At 29.6% G+C, this 19907-nt stretch overlaps 1 protein-coding gene across 1 annotated transcript in view; it reads right to left on the bottom strand.

The window, feature by feature from the left end:
- The window catches only part of LOC122521378 (laminin subunit alpha-1), a gene marked incomplete at its 5' end in the record, with an annotated part of 99648 nt that overhangs the window by 11060 nt on the left and 68681 nt on the right, over window positions 1–19907 (bottom strand). Inside the window, 3 exon segments of the mRNA XM_043642056.1 lie at window positions 189–544; window positions 666–849; window positions 947–1053. Coding sequence (XP_043497991.1) covers window positions 189–544; window positions 666–849; window positions 947–1053 — 647 coding nt within the window.

Here is a 19907-nt window from a genome sequence, read left to right on the forward strand (position 1 = left end):
TATTAAACAAATAGTTGTTTTTTTACACACACACGCGTAAACAAATTTGAAAGAAAAATAAAATAATCGATAGAATATATTTACCATTTTATAAGATCTTATAAAATAACGGTGTCTGATTAAGATACGCATAAATATTGAATATAATATTTTGAATAAAATATTAATTATAATAATTTGTAATTTACCTTACAAGGACATTGGCCACTTTCGTTACAATCACAAACTTCTCCGTTACAAGTAAGTGTACCAGCAGGATTGCAACCACAAGGATGACATCTCGGATAACCATAATAACCTTTAGCACATTTTTCACATCTAAGACCATCGTAACCGATTCTGCAAACGCATTGACCTCGATTATCGCATTGAGATTTCGTTGAACCTAATGTGCAGGCACATGATTTGCACCCAATTCCTGGAATAAGGTTCCATGAACCTGGTCTACATCGATCACAGTGTTCACCATAGGTCAAGCTTGGGCAAACGCAACGTCCTGTATCGGGGTCACATATGTGTCCTGGTCTTACACAGGTATCGCATCCTTTTTAATGAAAACAAATATTTTGTATATAGTAAATAGAGATTATAAATGAAAATAAAAAGTAAGATTCTTCAAATTTCGGGTTAAATGAAAATCGACTAAATTGGAACAATTAACTCACTTTGACAACCATTAGACGAGAAACCATAATAACCGGTGAGACAAGTATCGCAACGTGGACCTGCCACACCTGGTCTGCAATAACACGATCCTGTATTTTGTTGGCAGGAAGAATTAAAAGCACCTATGGGATCGCAATTGCACGGTGTACATCCTGCCGCTGTTGTCAAGCCCCAGTAATCTGTCTGCGATGAAATTTCATGCCGATTACGAATACGATTTTACGAGAGACATTTTTTTTATTTGCGTGAAGGATAAAAAAAGAAAAAAAAAAGAACTCACCTGACATTGATCGCATTGTCTACCGATTATGTGAGATTTGCATTGACATTGGCCGGTCACTATATCGCATGCTGAACTGATTGATCCTATCATGTTGCAACGACATCCTGTTGACATTATAAAAAATATTGTATAAAAAATTAATTCTATGCATAATGTTATCGCGTGATTCATGGATTCATATATTATGTGCAAAGTGCAATTTAAAATTAATTTAACCTTTTTACAATGAACGATAATTTCAATTAAAATTCATTCAATATTATTAATATTATTTATATATATTATTAATATTAAAATTAATTTCATGTAAATTCGAATATTATGCAAGAATTCGAACATTATGGTTGTTTCATAAAATTGCAATTTAGAATCTAAAATAAATTGTATTTTTTACGATCAACGAGATTATTTTAATATTTATGTTGATTTAAACATTCGCGTATGTTTCCGGGAGAAATTATATATAGGGGGTTTATATTTACAATTATATTTATTTATAAGTTACTTTTAATAATATTTCGTTTTCGTGTACACTGTAAGTGTGCAGACAAAAATATAATGAATAATCTAATAATTCAATATAGTTATAATATCAACATAAGAAAGCTGAAGAAGTTTAACTTCGGTCGCGTGTGGATTACACGAGTTTTCCGCTTTTTTTTCTCTCTTTCATCTAATTTTTTTGTTTTTTTTAATCGGCACCTTTAGAACTTATAGGATTTAATAATTATTCATAAAGTTTCGTGTCAGCGAGAGGCGATAGTAAGCTCGAGAAGAATGATTTAAATCTTTAGATCGATCGTGATAATAATATATTCATGAAAGTTAACTCTGAAAGGTTTTAGGTATAAATCAATACGCGCAAGCTTCATAAATATTCAATCAATTTCTAGTAGGATCTCGTTTTCTCGTTTTCTCTCTCACTCTCTCTTTGATTCCTCCCCCACCTCTCCCTCCTACCCCTTATCTTAGGAGTTACCGCCCTAAAACGATAAATCCGTGTCGTCGTCGTCGTCGTCGTCGTCTTCGTCGTTGAATTCGCACGCGTAAAATTAACCGGACGAATTTTGTCGTCGAAAAGATCAACAAGGATCGATAGATCGTTCGAAAGATCGATCGCATTTCGCAATTAGTGATTCGTCGGACATACAAGTATATTTATACAAGCATTGTATTCAAATCAGGTATCTTAGAGTTGGAGGAAAATTGTGAGACGATTTATTTTCATGTTTATTTATTATTATTTATTATATCTTGTTATGAACAAATAATACTTCGTGTTAACTCGTTAATAATAAAGTGGGTTAGATTTATTAACATTCTCTATCGAGAAATTAATTTATCGAGAAAAATATTTCACTAAATTTAAATGAATTAAATGATAAAGTTTTAATTATGAAAAATTATTAGAAAAAATATTATTACATAAGTTGATATTAAAATATTCTTATATCTACGAATTTGTGTATGTGCGCGCGCGCGCGTGTGTATGTGTTAATCATAAATATTTAATTATTCGTTAATTAGATATGAATATTTAAAAAATGTTTAAATTGCAATTCCGCTAGAAGTAATATTTTAATACGAGTTTAACTTCGATTATGGGACATCTGATAAAATTGTAACTTAATTATTTAAAAATAAAAAAAGGAATACCTAATTAACAACGTATAAAACTTATCTGCAATTAAGTTAAATTTATCTCGAAATAAATCGATTATCCATTAGATAAATTCTTATCGATGCGCAACTTCGATGATACGAACAAAACCAAAGACAAAAAAAAAAAGAAAACAAATAAAAATTACATTAAAAATAGGAATGAATTAATTAGATAAATATATATATCTATAAGATGGTTCGTAGAAAAAAATACAAGATAACGAAGAGAAAACGATACGATCGGTATGTCGATTAACGTAAGATTGAAGTAAAAAAAAAAGAAGAGAAAAAAAAAAGTAAAATATTGAAAATGATCATGAGACTCGTGCGATTTTATGGAGGATGCAGGAGGATATGTCGTGGTCGTCCTGAAACGATAATCGGAATCGAGGCGCGAACTACGTACGGTGTGACATCGTCGTAATTATAACGCTCGTTCCAGCGGCTTGTTTAATTTATTAGCTTAACGAGCAACAACGACGTTACGCACGCTAATAGCCACCGATCCGTCGGCAACGAGCGATTTTCAATCTGAATAATCTACGCACTTCTCTACACCAACATACCCCGCATGTTCGATTTTATTTCTTGTCTCATTCTCGCATAGTACATGTTCATCCTTATCAGAATGATCTTAACGCTTGTTGGAATTCATTCACTTCGTAATATTGTTTATTCCTATTTTCAAATATATTCCATATTATATTCATTTAAATATGAATAATATCTCGAATTTTTGTGTTAAGCGTTTAATAATCGGCGAGTATGTATGCGTTCACAGACATTTTTTTGTTTAATTTTTTATACGCGGTTATATATGTGCACGCATATATATTTATTTATTTATTCCCTTTTGAAAATATTTTCTATTTGTATATATATAAATTTGATTTTAATCTCATTTAATATAAGAATATATATATATTAATATATTTGTAATTTTATATTATACTAATATAAAATATTATAGTTAGGTTTATAAAAAAAACATTTGAGATTAGATTGAAACGAGTTTGAATCATAATATCAAAAAATGTATATATACACACGTGATAATTCTAATCAAAGGTATGACAAATAAATATTATAAATATTTTAAAAAAAAAAAAAAGAAAGAGACTTTTTTAGAAATCACATCGGTCATGCAAAAGTTAAAGCTCGTTTATTGCAAAAGTCGTGGAGGCACGCAGAGCTGGAGAGCTCATGACGTATGATAAATTTAAACAGGTAGACGTAAGACCCAACAAGCAGGATAGCTCTCGTATGGTGCTGAGCAAAGGCATAAATAATGATCTCGCGTTTCTCTAATCCCTTCGAGCCATTCAAGCATCTATTCTCGTAACGAAACTTGCTGTAGAGAAACTTAATCGCGACAAATTCCGATCATCGTTCAAACTCACGTGACTTCCTTACTGCGAGATCGTTCATTAAAACTTAATGATTTTATATACACATATTTATATTTATTCTTTTTACAACATCATGGAATTCAATATTTAATACAATTGCTCATTAGTTTAAACCAGAATATTCACATATGTACACATGTTTAATTCATTAATGTTTATAATTATTTATAATTATTTATTTGAATTTTACTAAAAATGTTTTATTATCGATAGAAATTATGCGAATTTATTCTATTCATTATTTTTTGAATATTTACAAGAGATAAGTATATGTGTAATAGAAAAAAGAATTGATTTTTGATTTATTTAATAAATAAATTATGTATAATATATCTTGTTTAACTAATGTAGTCAAGATGAAAGACGAATTACGTATGTGTGATGACAAGCTTATGTGCGTGTATAAAGCGCGATAATTAATTTGAATTTCTAAATAAGAAAATATTCATCTAATTTTGTTCAATCGATTAACAATATTTTTCACGAATGACTTTTTTAATTCATATTATAAGATATTATAAGATATATCACTCTACAATTCGATTATTATCTTATTAATCATGTTTATTTATTTATAAAAATACATGAATTTTTTTATATAACGTAACGTCCAAAATACGTGATTGCAATTGCTCAACCAATCAGAGTTCTTTTCATTTCGTCCCCGTGGTAAAGATCACATGTAAGCGTCGTCGCATTAATTATTGAAGGTAATTAATATTATTTTTCGAACGTACATCATTTTTCTATATACTATTCGATTCTTCTAACAAATAATTTCGAAGTGACATAATCGAAATATTACGATGATATCGAGAATAAAAAATATTTACGTAGAAAATAATTCTGTTGTATGTATATTTGATGCACTTTTCTATGCAATTATTTTCTTGTTTTACGATATTATTTCTATAGATAACGACTTATAATGATAGATTTTTATTGTTTGTGGTGATAAAGTATATATTTCGACAATTTTTATGTTCCTATATCTTATTTTTAATATTTCGATATTTTTCTATATAGTAGATAGAAAAAATGTTAAGTAATTAAACTGTCATTGTTTAGATGTCACTAGTTGTATTCGCGGGGGATCACGTGAGCGTGACAGCCATATTGAATCTGTCAACGGTGTGTTTTGCAGCGGATTTTTGTCATCTCATTAATTTCAGGAAATTGAAAGATATTTTTTAAGGTACAGCTTTCTATTATATATCAAACGATATCTACAAGCAAGTTTCTTATACTCGAGTGTGGTCTAAACGAAATATTAAAAAGTTCGAAAGATATTAGTGAAAATAAAATTTGGTATGTTTCACGATTTCCCGCCAAATCTCATCGGTGTTCTTACTTAATAATACTTTTTCAAATTTTCCAATATAATTTTACGATATCGATACTTGTTAACATCTCTAATGATACTCTAATGAATAATTTTTTATATAATTATGTCTTCGTTAGATCGTATATCGTTACATGTATCAAATACATACATACATATATAAAAGAAGTACTTGCAAAATTGTAAAAAAGATCCAGTCAGTATTCTTTAACATTTGAACGAGTAATCGTCTCAGCTTTCTTCTATTATACCGGTAAGCTCGAATAATACACATTTTTTATTGGTATATATTAATACATTCACAGTATATCCAATACATTCTCATACTAATGTATTTTATTTGTAGTTTATTTTATTATAACATATTCAACGTATTATACATAACGTATTTACTTTTTGTATTTACGTTTATGTGTACTAATGATCAAATACGTTAGAATGTACGCAGAGATAAAGAAAAACATACGAAGGTGAAGGTCAAAGTCAAACGAGGTAACGAGCATCTGCTATGTATACACATTGTCTTTCATCGAGTACGCATAGAAAAACATTTCGGTATTACCTTATAAGGTAAATAGGAGGGGAGAGGTGACTCGAACTACGTCATACTTCATTTAGTTTTCGGACGCCGTCGAGATAAGTCTCAACTAGTTTCGCTCCACGTAAGAACTTAATTACTCGGTAATTAAATAATATTTCATTATCAAATTTTGTAATCTAATCAAATCTTATTTGATTTACAGGTACATGCAATCATTATCGATGACGTGAATGCATTGAAATTAGGTAAAAAGATTTGTAATTAGAATTATATGATCTTATATTTTTCTATGGTTTCACAATAATTTTTACCATTATCTCTCATTCTTTTTATGGTTTCAGAAAGGCGTATGCAATCATCCCATTGTTTCCATCATCTCAGAAAGACGTTCACCATCGTTCCATGGAAATCATTCTAATCAATGATGGTATATACAACTACGTACTGACGTGCAAGTATATTTCTTTAATTTTTAAAAATGTATTTTTAATTTCCACATGGATCTCCGACGCAGCAACCTCCCAGTGGTGAGATCCGGTAACCGATATTGCTTACGGTGTCCATAGAATTTGTATGGTGCAACGTAAGCACTGTCGGGCCAATGGCTGACGTTCGGTGCATTAGAAAATTTTAACTTCTCGTTTCGTTAATTAATTGTAATGTAAAAATGAAATGATTTATTGAATTAATTATTTAATTACGCGTTGCAATTGTTGTTTAAATTTTATTAATATAAATTCATTTTATTTCTTATGGTATTAAATTCATATAAATAATTCAAGACACGTACAATCGAGATTCTAATTAATTGTTTAAATGATTATTTATAAATATTGTACCTTGTTTAGTTTTACACTAATGCTATATCTATTCTTTCTTATAGGTATTAACGCAATTAGCATACTTCTGTAAAAATAACCCTAACGCGATTCAATTTATTCTTTGAAAGATAGAATGCAACGTGATATTTGTTTGTTTGTATTTTATCTTATTTTTTTTTTATGTAGTTTACAAGTTTGTGGTTGCATCTTTTGAATAATTTTTTTTTTTATTAATAATTAAAGCATATAAAAATAGTAGCACGATTTCAGAATTTTTGAAATACGTAGTTTAAATATAATTGAATTATAAAACGATTAATATATTTTTTATTAATAACATAATAAATAAACAGAAGTACGCTACGACGTGCTTTAACTAAATTTTGATTTTCAGAGCTTCAGTTGCGATTGCGGGCAATGCAATTTTAGAGTCAGTGTTCGTTTTTAAAAATTTTGCATTTCTTGTTATGCAATCGCATAGATTGCTTTAAAAGTAATTAAATCGTAATTTAAAATCGATGCAAGAATTAGTTAAAATATTCTTGTTAAAAAAACAATTTGTTCGGTACGTGATTAGAATCATTAACATACTTTCGGCCAATTCGGTAGAAAAGGATTTGCGTTTCGATTAAAATATTGTCATGGTCGAAAGTGTGAATTATAATATCTTCGTTTCTTCATAAACATCTTTATCAACGAATCCGGGGCTTCGTCTGGATAAATCAACGATTAGTATTATTTTCTAATCTTAATTATTACTTTAATTTTAAGTAGGTAAGGACCGGGTACGGTAATAGGTTTACTTCCATTCAAGGTGGACATTCCTGCCTCCGGGGGGGGGATTCAACTAAGTGTCAGCAAATTTTTACTCTTTCATTTAAAATCATCGTTCAACGCATTCCACGATTTGATAGTTTAACATGGAAACGCGAAGAAAGAAGTTTAGTAAATGGAACGAGGGGATCACTTAAATTCTCAACGTCGTTGTCGATTTCTTTTTTTGTACAATTTACATGCTCGTAAAGATAGAGAAAGAGGTTGCACGGTGAAAAGCACTTTGTGCAAATGAACACGAATCCCTCTGTGTGTATGTGTGCGTGCGTGCGTTCGTACGTTAAAGAAGAAAGATAAGATCGAATACACGTGATTTTGATGGAATAGGAATATCAATGATTTTCGAATGATCCCGATGAATGATCCTATCATCTTTCGAAATTTGTTCGAGCACTTTTGAGAATACTTAAAACTGACACGAATATTTTACTTTGGTATTAAAAATTAAAAAAAAGGAAAAGAAAATAAAAGTCTTGTGATATTGCGTAAACGTTTTATGTGTATATTCGAAGAATGAATGAATGAGTTAGTGAGTGAGTGAGTGAGTGAGTGAGTGAGTGAGTGGGCGTACACAGAGAAACGAGATGAAATGCGAGAAGCTCGACGCAATTTGCCTGGCGATATATATCGAACCTCGTCTCTGGTTATATAGTTTCGTAAAAAAGATCTCTTGTAGTTAACTGGCAGATAATTTCATGGCAATTTCAGTGGTTACTTCCAACCGTCATCCCTTCTCTCTCTTTCTCTATCTATGTTTCTTTAATGTTTTCTTCATTTTCTTCAATCCCTCTCACTTTCTCACTAACACTCGCTAATCGAGCTCGTTTACCCTTCTACAACTACATTCACGCAACCTTTATCTTTATCTTTATCTTTATCTTTATCTTACTTGTAGATTATTACGAGATATAGGTTCTTCCTTTACTTTCATTTGATTTATGTTAGAAGTTTATGTGTATGTATCTGCATATGTGTGTGTGTATGTATTTAAAATCATTAACTTTTGCGGATAGATTAGAATATGTTAGTTAACATAAAATGATTTGGATCATTTATGATCATTTGGTATATTTTACAAATGTGCGTATGTGTATATATATGTGTGTATTTAATATTCTAAAATTTGCGATTAAATTAGAATCAATTTCGATAAGACATTTTAAAACGAAAACGTTCCGTTGTCATTTTATATGCATGATTAAATATTAGAATTATATATGTTATATTAAAAAGTTTGTAAACAAGTATTTTGATCGTTTCATATGTTTGATTTGATTATTAATTTATTTTCCCGAAGTGAATGAGCGAGAGAGAAAATTTGTTAACGCGTGAGAGAAGATATTTAAGTTGTTTGAAACTTGGATACATTGTATCGCCCTGAGGAAATTCATTTTGTTGAATGTTGAGAAACATACACACACATACGTACGTCTCACTTGACGAGTTTCGATGAAGTTCGCATAGAAATGAGTTTCTCTCTTAGGTTATTCGCATTCATTCATCATCATTATCACCTGTTAACGATCATTACTTACCGATTCTCCTTTAACAAATCATTTCATTCACTATTTCCAAATAAAAAAGAATTCATTTATTTTACTTTTTATTTGTTTATTAGTTTGCTTTAAATAATCGAATAGAAAGTAATATATTTTTAATAAGAAATTTTCATTCATTCTTTAAGTTTACAAACTCAATCAATTATTTGATTAATTATATCTCAAATTTCGGATCATTTCTTCTTTTCTGTATTCATTGTAAGGAATACGCAAATGAGATTATATTTTCTTTTTATTTATTTCGATTTCACGAATGTTTCTTTTTCATTCCTTTTTTTTCCTCTCTTCAAAATAACTTTTACATTAGATAAGTATGATGTTTCTCAATCGATTTTTTTTTTACTTCTATCAATTTAAATAGTCCAGAAATGAATGGTTATGTTCTGTTTCAAGTTGGCAGTCTCATAGAATCACTTTCTTCCTCGCACGCGCGTTGTATACGTTATCGTTTATTTTATTTACGGATTCCCTCTACTTTCATATCCATGAATTTTTCTATTCCGAGTTGAGTAGTCCAAGTACTTTATGGCGCCTGTTACTAATCCCTAGGGGCTACGAGCAAATTTGTTTTTCGATACCTCGAGAGACTGCTCGTCTTTACTGATGTTTGCACGAACGTTAGTTCTTGTATAAAAAAAAATGTTAAAAAGATAGAGAGAAGAAGTGAGAGAGAGAGAGAGAGGGAGAGAAAAAAATGTTAGGTGGTAGCAAAACGAAACCAGATTGCGTTTCGTCTGTCGATAAATTATTCTTCTTCTTTTTTTATGTTCTCACCAACATGAACTGAAAAGATAATAATTACCTGTCAAGTTGTATCAGTTAAGGCTATTTAAAAAATATTCTGAAACTACGTGTATGTGTGTTTTTTAATTCGGGTCAAACTAAAATTAGTATTCGGTATTTTTCCTTATTTTTTTCTATTTTTTTTTTTTTAAACGTAGGAATTCTTAAAGATTCGTTAACCTTTCTCTTTTTTTTTCTTTATTCGTAATAAATATTTGTAAGAAATCTTTAAAAATTATGCAATTTTGTGTGTGTGTGTACTTTTTTAATTATAGAAACATTTTAGGTTTATTTCTACTATTTTTTTTTTTATTTGTAACTAATATTAATTCAGAAATTTCAAAAATATTAAAAAAATTATTTTTAAGAATAAGAAAACTTAAGATTCGTTAAACGCGTTTTTATTTGTAATAAATATTAATAGAAGTTATTTGACAATATCTTAATTGTATATTTATATTTTTTAAATTTAATTTGAGTCTTACAATTATTATAAAAAATTTCTTTTCATATACACTTATATATATACACAACTTTAAGATCGACAAAACTGATTTTCAGATTAAACTTTATTGTGTTTCCTATGTGTAATAGAATGTTACGCGACAAAACAGGGTAATTAAAATGAAACAACAAAGTTACAGAGTTAACAGAATTGCGTAGAGAAAAGATTACGCGATATTAATGGTGCGAATTCAATTATCAGAGTAGTGTAGTAGAATGACGACGAGCTTGTCAGCTCGTAAATCGTTCTCACTGGTTGTTGTTACTCGTCATTTCTTATGGAAGGTGTTTAAAATGTTCTTTCGAACGGTGTGTTCATCACAACGAGAGAAAAAATGAAAGTAAAAGAAAAATAAAATAAGAAAAAAAATCGATAGAAAGAAGAGGAAGAAGGAAGGGAAGGAAAGGGAAAGAAAAGTATAACATATTTTACGATGGAGTCTGACAAACGAGTTGAGGACCCCTGTCGACTGAAGACTTCCTCTTCAACGCCCATACCCTAAACGCCCACGTAATACATCTACACAGGACTCGAGAAGTATCGCAAACGGAGTCGTTAAAATCTCATTTGAACTCTTTGTCCTCGTTGGATAAAAGAATTTGATAGGAATTAGAAGTTTCGAGATAGAAAGAGAAAGAGAGAGAAAGAGAAAATGGAACGAGTTTTCTTTTTTTTTTTTCTTGTTAGAGAAATTTATGTATTATTATTGTTATTATTATATTATTATATTATTATTTATTATAGTAATGATTTTATCAACGAATCGAGAAAGTTGTTCTCTTTTTAGTTAATATAATTAATTTTATATTGTAGATTGGGTTAGAATTGTATTATTTATTACATACAGGATTCTTGTTGAAGTGGAAATATTATGGTTTTTGTATATATATATGTAAATATATTGTAATTTTATATTTTAAAAAAGAAAATTTTTTGAAGCAAGTTTCTCTTTCTTTTCTTTTTAGAGAAATTTTATTTTGTATAATATTATTATTATTGTTATTATATATTATGGTAATAATTTTATCAATGAACGAATAAAGTTGTTTGATTATTTTTGAGTAACTTTAAATTGTAAATCTTGGGATTTAGAAATTTAATACGGGGTTTCTTGTGAAAGTGGAAATATTATGTTTTTTTATATATGTAAATATATTATAATTTAATATTTTCAACAATTTGGAACAAGTTTTCTTTATCTTATCCGAGAAATTTGTATAATACTGTTACAATTTATTATCGTAATAATATAATCTATTCGTTGATAAAATTATCGTAGATTTTTTGTTTTTTTAAAGAATTATCTAAATTGTAGCACTTGGGAGTTAAATTTTAATACAGGTTTCTCGTTAAAGTGAAAAATTATTTAAAAAAAAAAAACAAATCGGAACAAGTTTCTTTCTCTCTCTTTTTATCGATCGATAAATTTGTATTCGTTTAACGAATTTTCATAAAAAAAAAAACATTCAATTAAATAAATATAATTCATTGAAAATTATAATACATATTGCGTCGATAAAAATTTGATTTAATAAAAAAAGAAAAAAAAAAGAAAAAAAAAAGAAGAAAAATGAATAATAATAGATTCGAAAAGGATTAAATGTGTAACTTACAGAGAAAATTCTCGTTAAAAGCGTAAATGTCGCATGCTAATCTCACTGAACTCTTGGATTCTTTCTCCTCTCCTATCTTGTTCGCAATTCGTGGAGAGAAACACGAAGACTAAGAGGTACTGTCTCTAAGGAGTGTCTTAACTCACGGACAGAAGTAAGGATCGTGGGATAGAAGAGCTCGGATAAAGCTTGTCACGTGTCACCTGCGAAAAGGATACTCACATACACATATAGACACATACACATATACACATATATATAAAGGGTTGTATGTAAAAGCGTATCCGTTTCGGCGTAACATAAAGGAGAAGCTTTGAAGTCTTGTAAACGCTGTCGTAAGTCACTTTCGAGTTAGCAATCGATCTCTCGTAAAGAAGAATTATCGAGTCTTTCTTTAAGACGAATAGTTGAAGTATTGTTGATTAATTATTAAATATCTATTTCTTATTTAATATATATATATATATATTATTTTTTTGAAGTTATACTTCTTTTGGCGCGTTTGGGAAAATGTAATGGGAGTAGTAGTGATTTTTTTCCGAGCGTCTGTAAAAACGACACCATGAAGTTTGTCGGTATTTATGACGCGCGGGAAAACGATTTCAAGTTTACGGCATGAAGTTGTTGTTCTTCTCTTCTTCTTCTTCCCCCATTTTTTCTCAAGCGAGTCACCAATCCGAGTACTAATCGTACTCAGCGCTGCTTGACTTAAATGATCGAGCGGGAAACAATGCTATCACAGCACCATGGCCGTTGATGCATAAATTAATTCGATATATCTCCCTTATATTTAGTGTGGACTGATATCTATATTTTGATATTTTTGTTTTTTGTTTTGTTTTGTATTCTTTCTTATATATATAATAATAATTATTTTTTTTAAGTTATTTTTTTTCTTTGACGTTTTTTTTTTGAAGTTATTTTTGAGGTTATTGAGGTTATATTCGTTTTGGTACGGCAAAGAAGTATAACTTTTTACGTGCGTACATAAGTACACACACCAGTTTTTTTCTTTTTTGTATTCTTTCTTATATATGTAATATATCGATCGATTGAAAATATATTTCCTTTCTTTTTTTTTTAAAAGTTATTTTTGAGGTTATTGAGGTTATATTTGTTTTGGTACGCAAAAGAAGTATAACTTCTTACGTGCGTACATAAGTACATGCACCAGTTTTTTTCTTTTCTTTTTATATAATCGCATATTTTTTATTATTGTCCGTTGTTGCGTTGTTTCGTGTTTGTTGTGTCGTTCACGCGTTCATTTCTTGTTTAATTTTGTTTTTCTTCTTTTTTTTTTGGGATCAAATTTGACACGATAAACGAGTCTGTAATTCGTCGAAGACGTACCCGTAGCAATCTTCAAATTATTATTGCAATATAAATCAGGGGTCTCGTTTTATCGGAGATTTTCCAAGAAACGTTAATAAGGACGCGTTATAATGATCATACACCCATGTTGTGTACAACATTGATCGTACCGTGTAACACCGATTATCTTCATTATCGTTATCGTTAAGGAAGTATCGAAAGAAGGGGAGAAAAATAAAAAAAAAATTAAAATCGATCCAGAATGTGGGATCCCCCCCCTTCTCTCCCCTCCCATTCATTCTTCTTCCGGGAAAATTAATCATTTCAACTGGAAAGTTTTCTTCGTTTTATTTGATTTTACTCCTACGCGTTAGTTAATACTTTTCATTCGGTTAAAATTAATAATAAGATTTTTTATATATTATTAATTATAATATTAATAATAAGATTGTATATATATATATAGTTTTCTTTTTTATATTTATATATTTATATCTATAAGAGGAAAGTTTTAAAACGAAGGTGATTTCGAGAATCGAGTGGCTCGCACGAAATAATCGCACTCTTAGTGTTTCGCGAAGTAACTTGATACATAACAAGATATCTTGAAACAGCTTTTAAAACGTTTAAACGTCCCGATCGTTCGTATGTTAAAATATAAAAAACAAAACAAAAAAAAAGGAAAGAAGAGAAAAAAGAAAAAGAATTGAAGAAAAATTGTTTCACCCTTATCGAGGATAAACGTGAAAATATCATTTTTCATATTCAAATCGAATACGCAATATTATTTATAGGAAATTTGTATTTCAGTATGTTTTTTTGTAGTTGATCGTTGTCGTAGTTAATAAGTCCCAGTCCTAAGAGTGTCAGGTTTAAAATTGATTATATATAGGAATTACGATACGTCATGGTTGATGATATCGAGACGATGAAGATTTTTTTATTTTGCGAATTAATTTTCCTTCCTTTCTTTTTTTTTGTGTGTTTTTTGCTTTATATATATATATATATATATATATACATATATGTTTAATTTAAAAACAAAAATCATTTGCACGGGATCGTAATAAACGTGGACGTTCGTTTACCACCGATTTAGATAATAACGCGTACGAGTCAGCTGTAATCCGTGACAACACATGGGAATACTTGGATGATGGTGTCTTAAGCAACGTGATAATATTAATAAGATGTTCTATCTGTGAAACGTTATTTTAATTGATACGTCAGAATGACAAGCGGCTAATGCATCGTGGTAAACCGCGCTTCTCGCGACCGTGTTGAATATTTCTCTCTCTCTCTCTCTCTCTCTCTAGTTCTTTCTTTATTTATTTATTACTATTTATCGTCCTCGTCGAACGAGTGATAGAGAAAATATTTATTTGTCGATTAAAAAAAAAAAAGAATAATCAGATTCGATTAACTGGTGGGTAGGCAATATCACATATGTCATACATTTAAATAAATCCGAGAAATATATATGTGATTTTTTTTCTATTTTTTTTTTTTAATCTAACTGAAAGATTGTTGACCAATTTTTATACCATGATATTATATTATTTTGCAAACTCGTTAAAGAAGCCTATAGATTTTGTTTTCCCTAGTTATAATCATTCCCCAACCCCATTACGTTGAAAAGTTTAGAATCTAACCCAGGAATTGATTTTATTTTTAAATAAAATCGTCGCAGCTATAAATTGTTAAACCCCATTCTCTCCCCTCCTTTTCTTTTATATATATAATATATTTTATATATTTTATATTTTTTTATTTTATATTTTATATTTTATATTTTTTTATTTTATATTTTATATTTATATTATATATATTATAATTAATTATTTAATCGGTGTATATATATTTTACTATATTTACAAACGAGATATAAGATTAATACTAAACGAGAATAAATAAAAAGTACGATTTATTTATTTATTATTAAATGTTGCACGATAGGAGGAATTATTTGTTATTTTTTCTTCTTTCTTCAAAGAGACGGAATGAGATGAAAGATAGAAAAAAGAAACGTTAGAGGTGTTAGAAATCCAAGGTCTTCCTTTTGAACACGTTAATTAGCTCGAGTTTCGAGTTTTTTTTCTCTCTCTCTCTCTCCTTCTCTCTGTTTCTCTCTCTCGATATTCTAGATCCACTCGTCTAACTCGAGTATGACGTTACCGAGGCATCACTCTTATCCTTGTCATTTTTTATTTATATCCAAGTTCTATCTCTCTCTGTCTATCAGTCTGTCTGTCCGTCTACCCGTCTATTTTCCTATATCTGTTTATCACGTAATACTCGATTCCAGGCTTGCTCACTCGAGTGTTCTAGTATTATAAAACTCTCGAAAAATTCTTATGTTAGTTCGAATAGAAAAATTGTTCTATTTAATATTTTCGATGATTATATTTTGCATTAATAGAAAACTATAAAAAAAAAAAATTACGTTGATTTTTTTTGGAGAGGAGAATGGGAACGGGGATAGTATTTGTCGAATAATTTTTTTGAGTCATATTTTTGTTTATGTTTTTTTAATTTATTGTATTATTTTCCTTTCGTTTTATTAAGGAATGAGAGAGAAAGAAATAGAAGGAAGTGTGTTGTGCGCTTTCTATTTTAATTATATGACCGATATCGTGATAGTAAAATGACGTGAGACCGCAGAAAAAAGTGTTTTGAAAAAGTGCAATATGACGTATACGCACGCATACGTATACGATTGAGTGCACGCAAATAGTACGAGGGCTTTATTGCATTAACACACCACCACCACTACCACACTCGTCTTTTCGTTAGTGTGTATCCAACAATTATGTATAGATCGTTGTATAGATCGTTGTATAGATCGTTGTATAGATCGATAGATGAAAAGATAGAGAGAGAAAGATAGATAGATAGGGAAAGAAAGAGAGAGAGAGATGGAAGATCGATGAGAGAATGCTTGGCCGTGTAAACGTGGTAATTCGACACGTGAAATCGTTTCCAGGTATCCTGTTACCAGGAATTGGTAGGGAAAGAATTCGTGAGACCGCAAGGTGCAACTAAAAGGGTACCGCTATTACTTCGGCTTGCTACCGGCCCAGTCATACGAGGCTACTATCTGACCGCACCCACGTGTTTTACAACCCTTCTCTACCTCAATATATCAATGATTCTTTATTTTTTTTTCTTTTTTTTTTCTTTCTTTCTTTTTTTTCTTTCTTTACTATTATCTTTCCTTTTCATCTGGTCATCTTAATTATTAAATTGGAGTACACATTTTGTACATATTTTTATTTTTTTATTTGTAACGTGTAGATGATGGTACGTTTTATAGTTTTTTTTTATTTGTAACGTGTAGATGATGGAAAATTTTCTGATTTTTATTCTTATTTTTGTTTGTTACATGCAGATAATGGTAACGTTTTTTTATATTTTGATTTGTAACGCTTGCATAATGGAATATCTTTTTATTTTCATTTTTATTTCTTCTTTTGTAACGCGTAAATGATGAGACATTTTTTAATACAATTTTATTTTGAATTAAAAAATATAATACACGGTCAACGGCCTTGCCACGTTGAAAAAACTAGTTTTACATGGATGGGGGATAATCGCGTTTTGGAATATCGTATATTGTTGATCCATGTATTAACATATAAAATGAGTCTCATGGTTTCTGCGAATAAGTAGATTGTGTGGGAGAATGTAAAAAAGTTATTTTATAAACAACTTGAAAAAGAAACAATATTAAAAATAAATTTTCATTAAAAATGTATATATAAATGTAATTACGTTAGTTAGATAATTCTTTGGTATTTTGTTTTTGTTTTGTAAGAAAACAAGGAAGTGGAGGAATGAATTTAGCCGTTGTTGAAAATACGAGTAAATCTCGATTGGTATTAATTTAAGATAAGAAATGAATAGTCAAGATTCTGATATAATGTTTTCTCTTGTCGGGATACGATTGCTTTTTTCCGTTTATTTTATTTTTTATTTTTTTTCTTATATTCTTATTCTACAGTTTGGTTTTAGAAAGATAATTGTTTCATAGGATAGTTACATACCCGTAGTGCACGTAGGTAAGAGCGAGGTTGTTGATGACTGGTTACGTTTCGTTTCTATGTACTTACGTATCTTTCGATCAGGATCGCGAGTACATCACACACACACATACACAGATACGGCTGTTATTATTATTCGATAGCAGGTGTGTAAGTGGGAAGTATGATAGTCAAAGAAAATAAAAGAGATGAAAGAGAGTTGAGTTAAAGGTCTCTAATTCTGATGCGTGTCGGAGAACAAATAAAATGCAAATGTGTTTGTGTATAAATATAACGCGTTACGCGGATGATAAATCGTTAACATTTATGCGAGACTTTAAATCTCGTTGCTATTCGTTTGAATAAAGAAAACAAAAAAAAAATAAAATAAAATAAAATAGAATAATGTAATCGCTTGTTTAATTTGTTTATTTTAATTGCTACTCTTCTAAATAATATTAATAATAATTTATACGAGCAATTATTAAAAATTTACGTTTAGAAATGGAAATTAAGATAAACGATGATAAAATAAAATAATGAAAATCGTGGGTTGTAATTCGTTAATTGGCGTTATCCCGATAAACTCGATCAGATTGGTAATTATCTAATAAAAGTCAAACAAAATGAAAGGATAGTTAGATAGATAGATAGATAGATATATAGATATATAGAGAGAAAGAGAAAGAGAAAGATAGAAAATCTTATAGTTGGAGAATCGTCGAAGGCAGGAAGGAAGTTAGCCTCCTCGACGTTGAATACCGGATACTGGAAACAGATAGGACGAGATGACGATGCTACTAACGTGATAAGAAAGAGTGAGAAAGATAGATAGTATGAAAGGGAGAAAGAAGAAAGAAATCGTGCGTGTTCGCGTGCGAGAGAATCCGATGTAGAAAGAAAGAAAGAAAGAAAGAGAAAGAGAGAGATAGATTGGTTCTACCTACCAGTGAAATAAAAAGAGATAGAGATAGAAAGAAAGAGAGAGAAAGAGAGAGAGAGAGAGTGTGTGTATGTGTGTGTGTGTGTGTGTGTGTGAGAGAGAGAAAGAGAGTAGTTTCAAAGCAACCGCGACGAAGTGTTGCATCGCCGTCGGCTGACTCGGTGCATCCCGAATGCATCCCGAATGCATTGTACAGGATGAGCGTGCCGTGCTACGGGAGGTAAGAAGAAGAAGAGAAAGAAGATAAAAAGAAGAAGAGCAGAAACGAAACATCCAGCAATATGCTTATATGCTTCTTCTTTTTCTTCTTCTTCTTCGTCTTGTTTAGTATTTTATTTTGAAACAAAATTTTTGTTATCCTTGTATGCAAGTTTCGTTCAGGAAGCTGCATACGATGCACTCTATTAAAGTAGTTTTTTTTTTTTTTATGTCTTTTATTATGTTTTTTTATTATGTCTTATTTTTATTAAAGTTTTTGTCGTTTTGCAACAGTTGCTGCTGTTGTTGTTGTTTCTCTTCTTCCTCTTCCTTTTGTTTTTCTTTTTTATTTTGATTTTTGTTTATGTTTTTTAATTTTTTTAATTTTTTTAATTTTGCGTTCTTTTTTTGTTTAATTACTTTTATTCTTCCTTCATTGGTTGGTGTTCCTATACGAAACCTTTTTTGCGACAGATCGTCGTTCGTCGTTCGACAGTGCTATTTTTGTAACTCTCTTAACCGTCCGTGACCTAACTGATCAAAGATCTAACTTCTAATCCATTCTATTCTATTCTATTCTATTCTATTCTATTCTGTTCTGTTCTGTTCTGTTCTGTTCTATTCTATTCTATTTTATTATTTTATTCTATTTCATTGTTCAGATTTTTCTCTTCAATGGTTTTTTGGATTTATTATTTTGTTTTGTTTTGTTTTGTTTTTGATTTTTACTTTAATCTATTTTTTCTTTCTTTTTATGATTTCGAAGATATAAAGGGAAAATTAATCTCATTGATCGTAACAACGGACGTTTAATTACGAGTTTATGGACAGAATATTTTCTCGTGTTTCTAAATATTCTTTTCATTTTTCATCTCTATATACTCTTTCGCTTTGTTATATTGTTCTTGATCTTGGGATTATAAATTACACACGATGGTTGCAAATCACGATCTTTATCTTCGATCATAGGTGTACGGTTCAAAGAAGATAATCGATAGGTACGAGATAATCAAGCGCTTACCGACCTTTAATTATCTTATTTTTCTATTTTCTTTTCTTTCCTTTTTCTTTTTTATTTTATTTTATTTTATTTTACTTTATTTTATTTTATATCTTAATTTTGTTTTTAAGAAAAAATTATCGAAATACGTTTTTCAACCAAAAAATATTTTGCTACTACTTTTCAATTTATCCTTTTCTTTTCCTTTTATTAACAAAAAAAAAAGAGAAAAAAAGAGAAAAAAAATCTTGTATAGTACGTATAGTATGAATATAAATGTATACGGTACATATATATTCACTCGTATCATCGTACATACATACTTCAAAGAAACTTTTTCAGAAACTTCTTCCCTTTCGTAATTCGACAAGCTGACACAAGCCTGAGTTTGTGGCCGCTTGAAAGTTTATAGACGTGG

Source organism: Polistes fuscatus, unplaced genomic scaffold, assembly GCF_010416935.1.
Source record: "Polistes fuscatus isolate 324 unplaced genomic scaffold, CU_Pfus_HIC Scaffold1, whole genome shotgun sequence".
Lineage (NCBI taxonomy): Eukaryota > Metazoa > Arthropoda > Insecta > Hymenoptera > Vespidae > Polistes > Polistes fuscatus.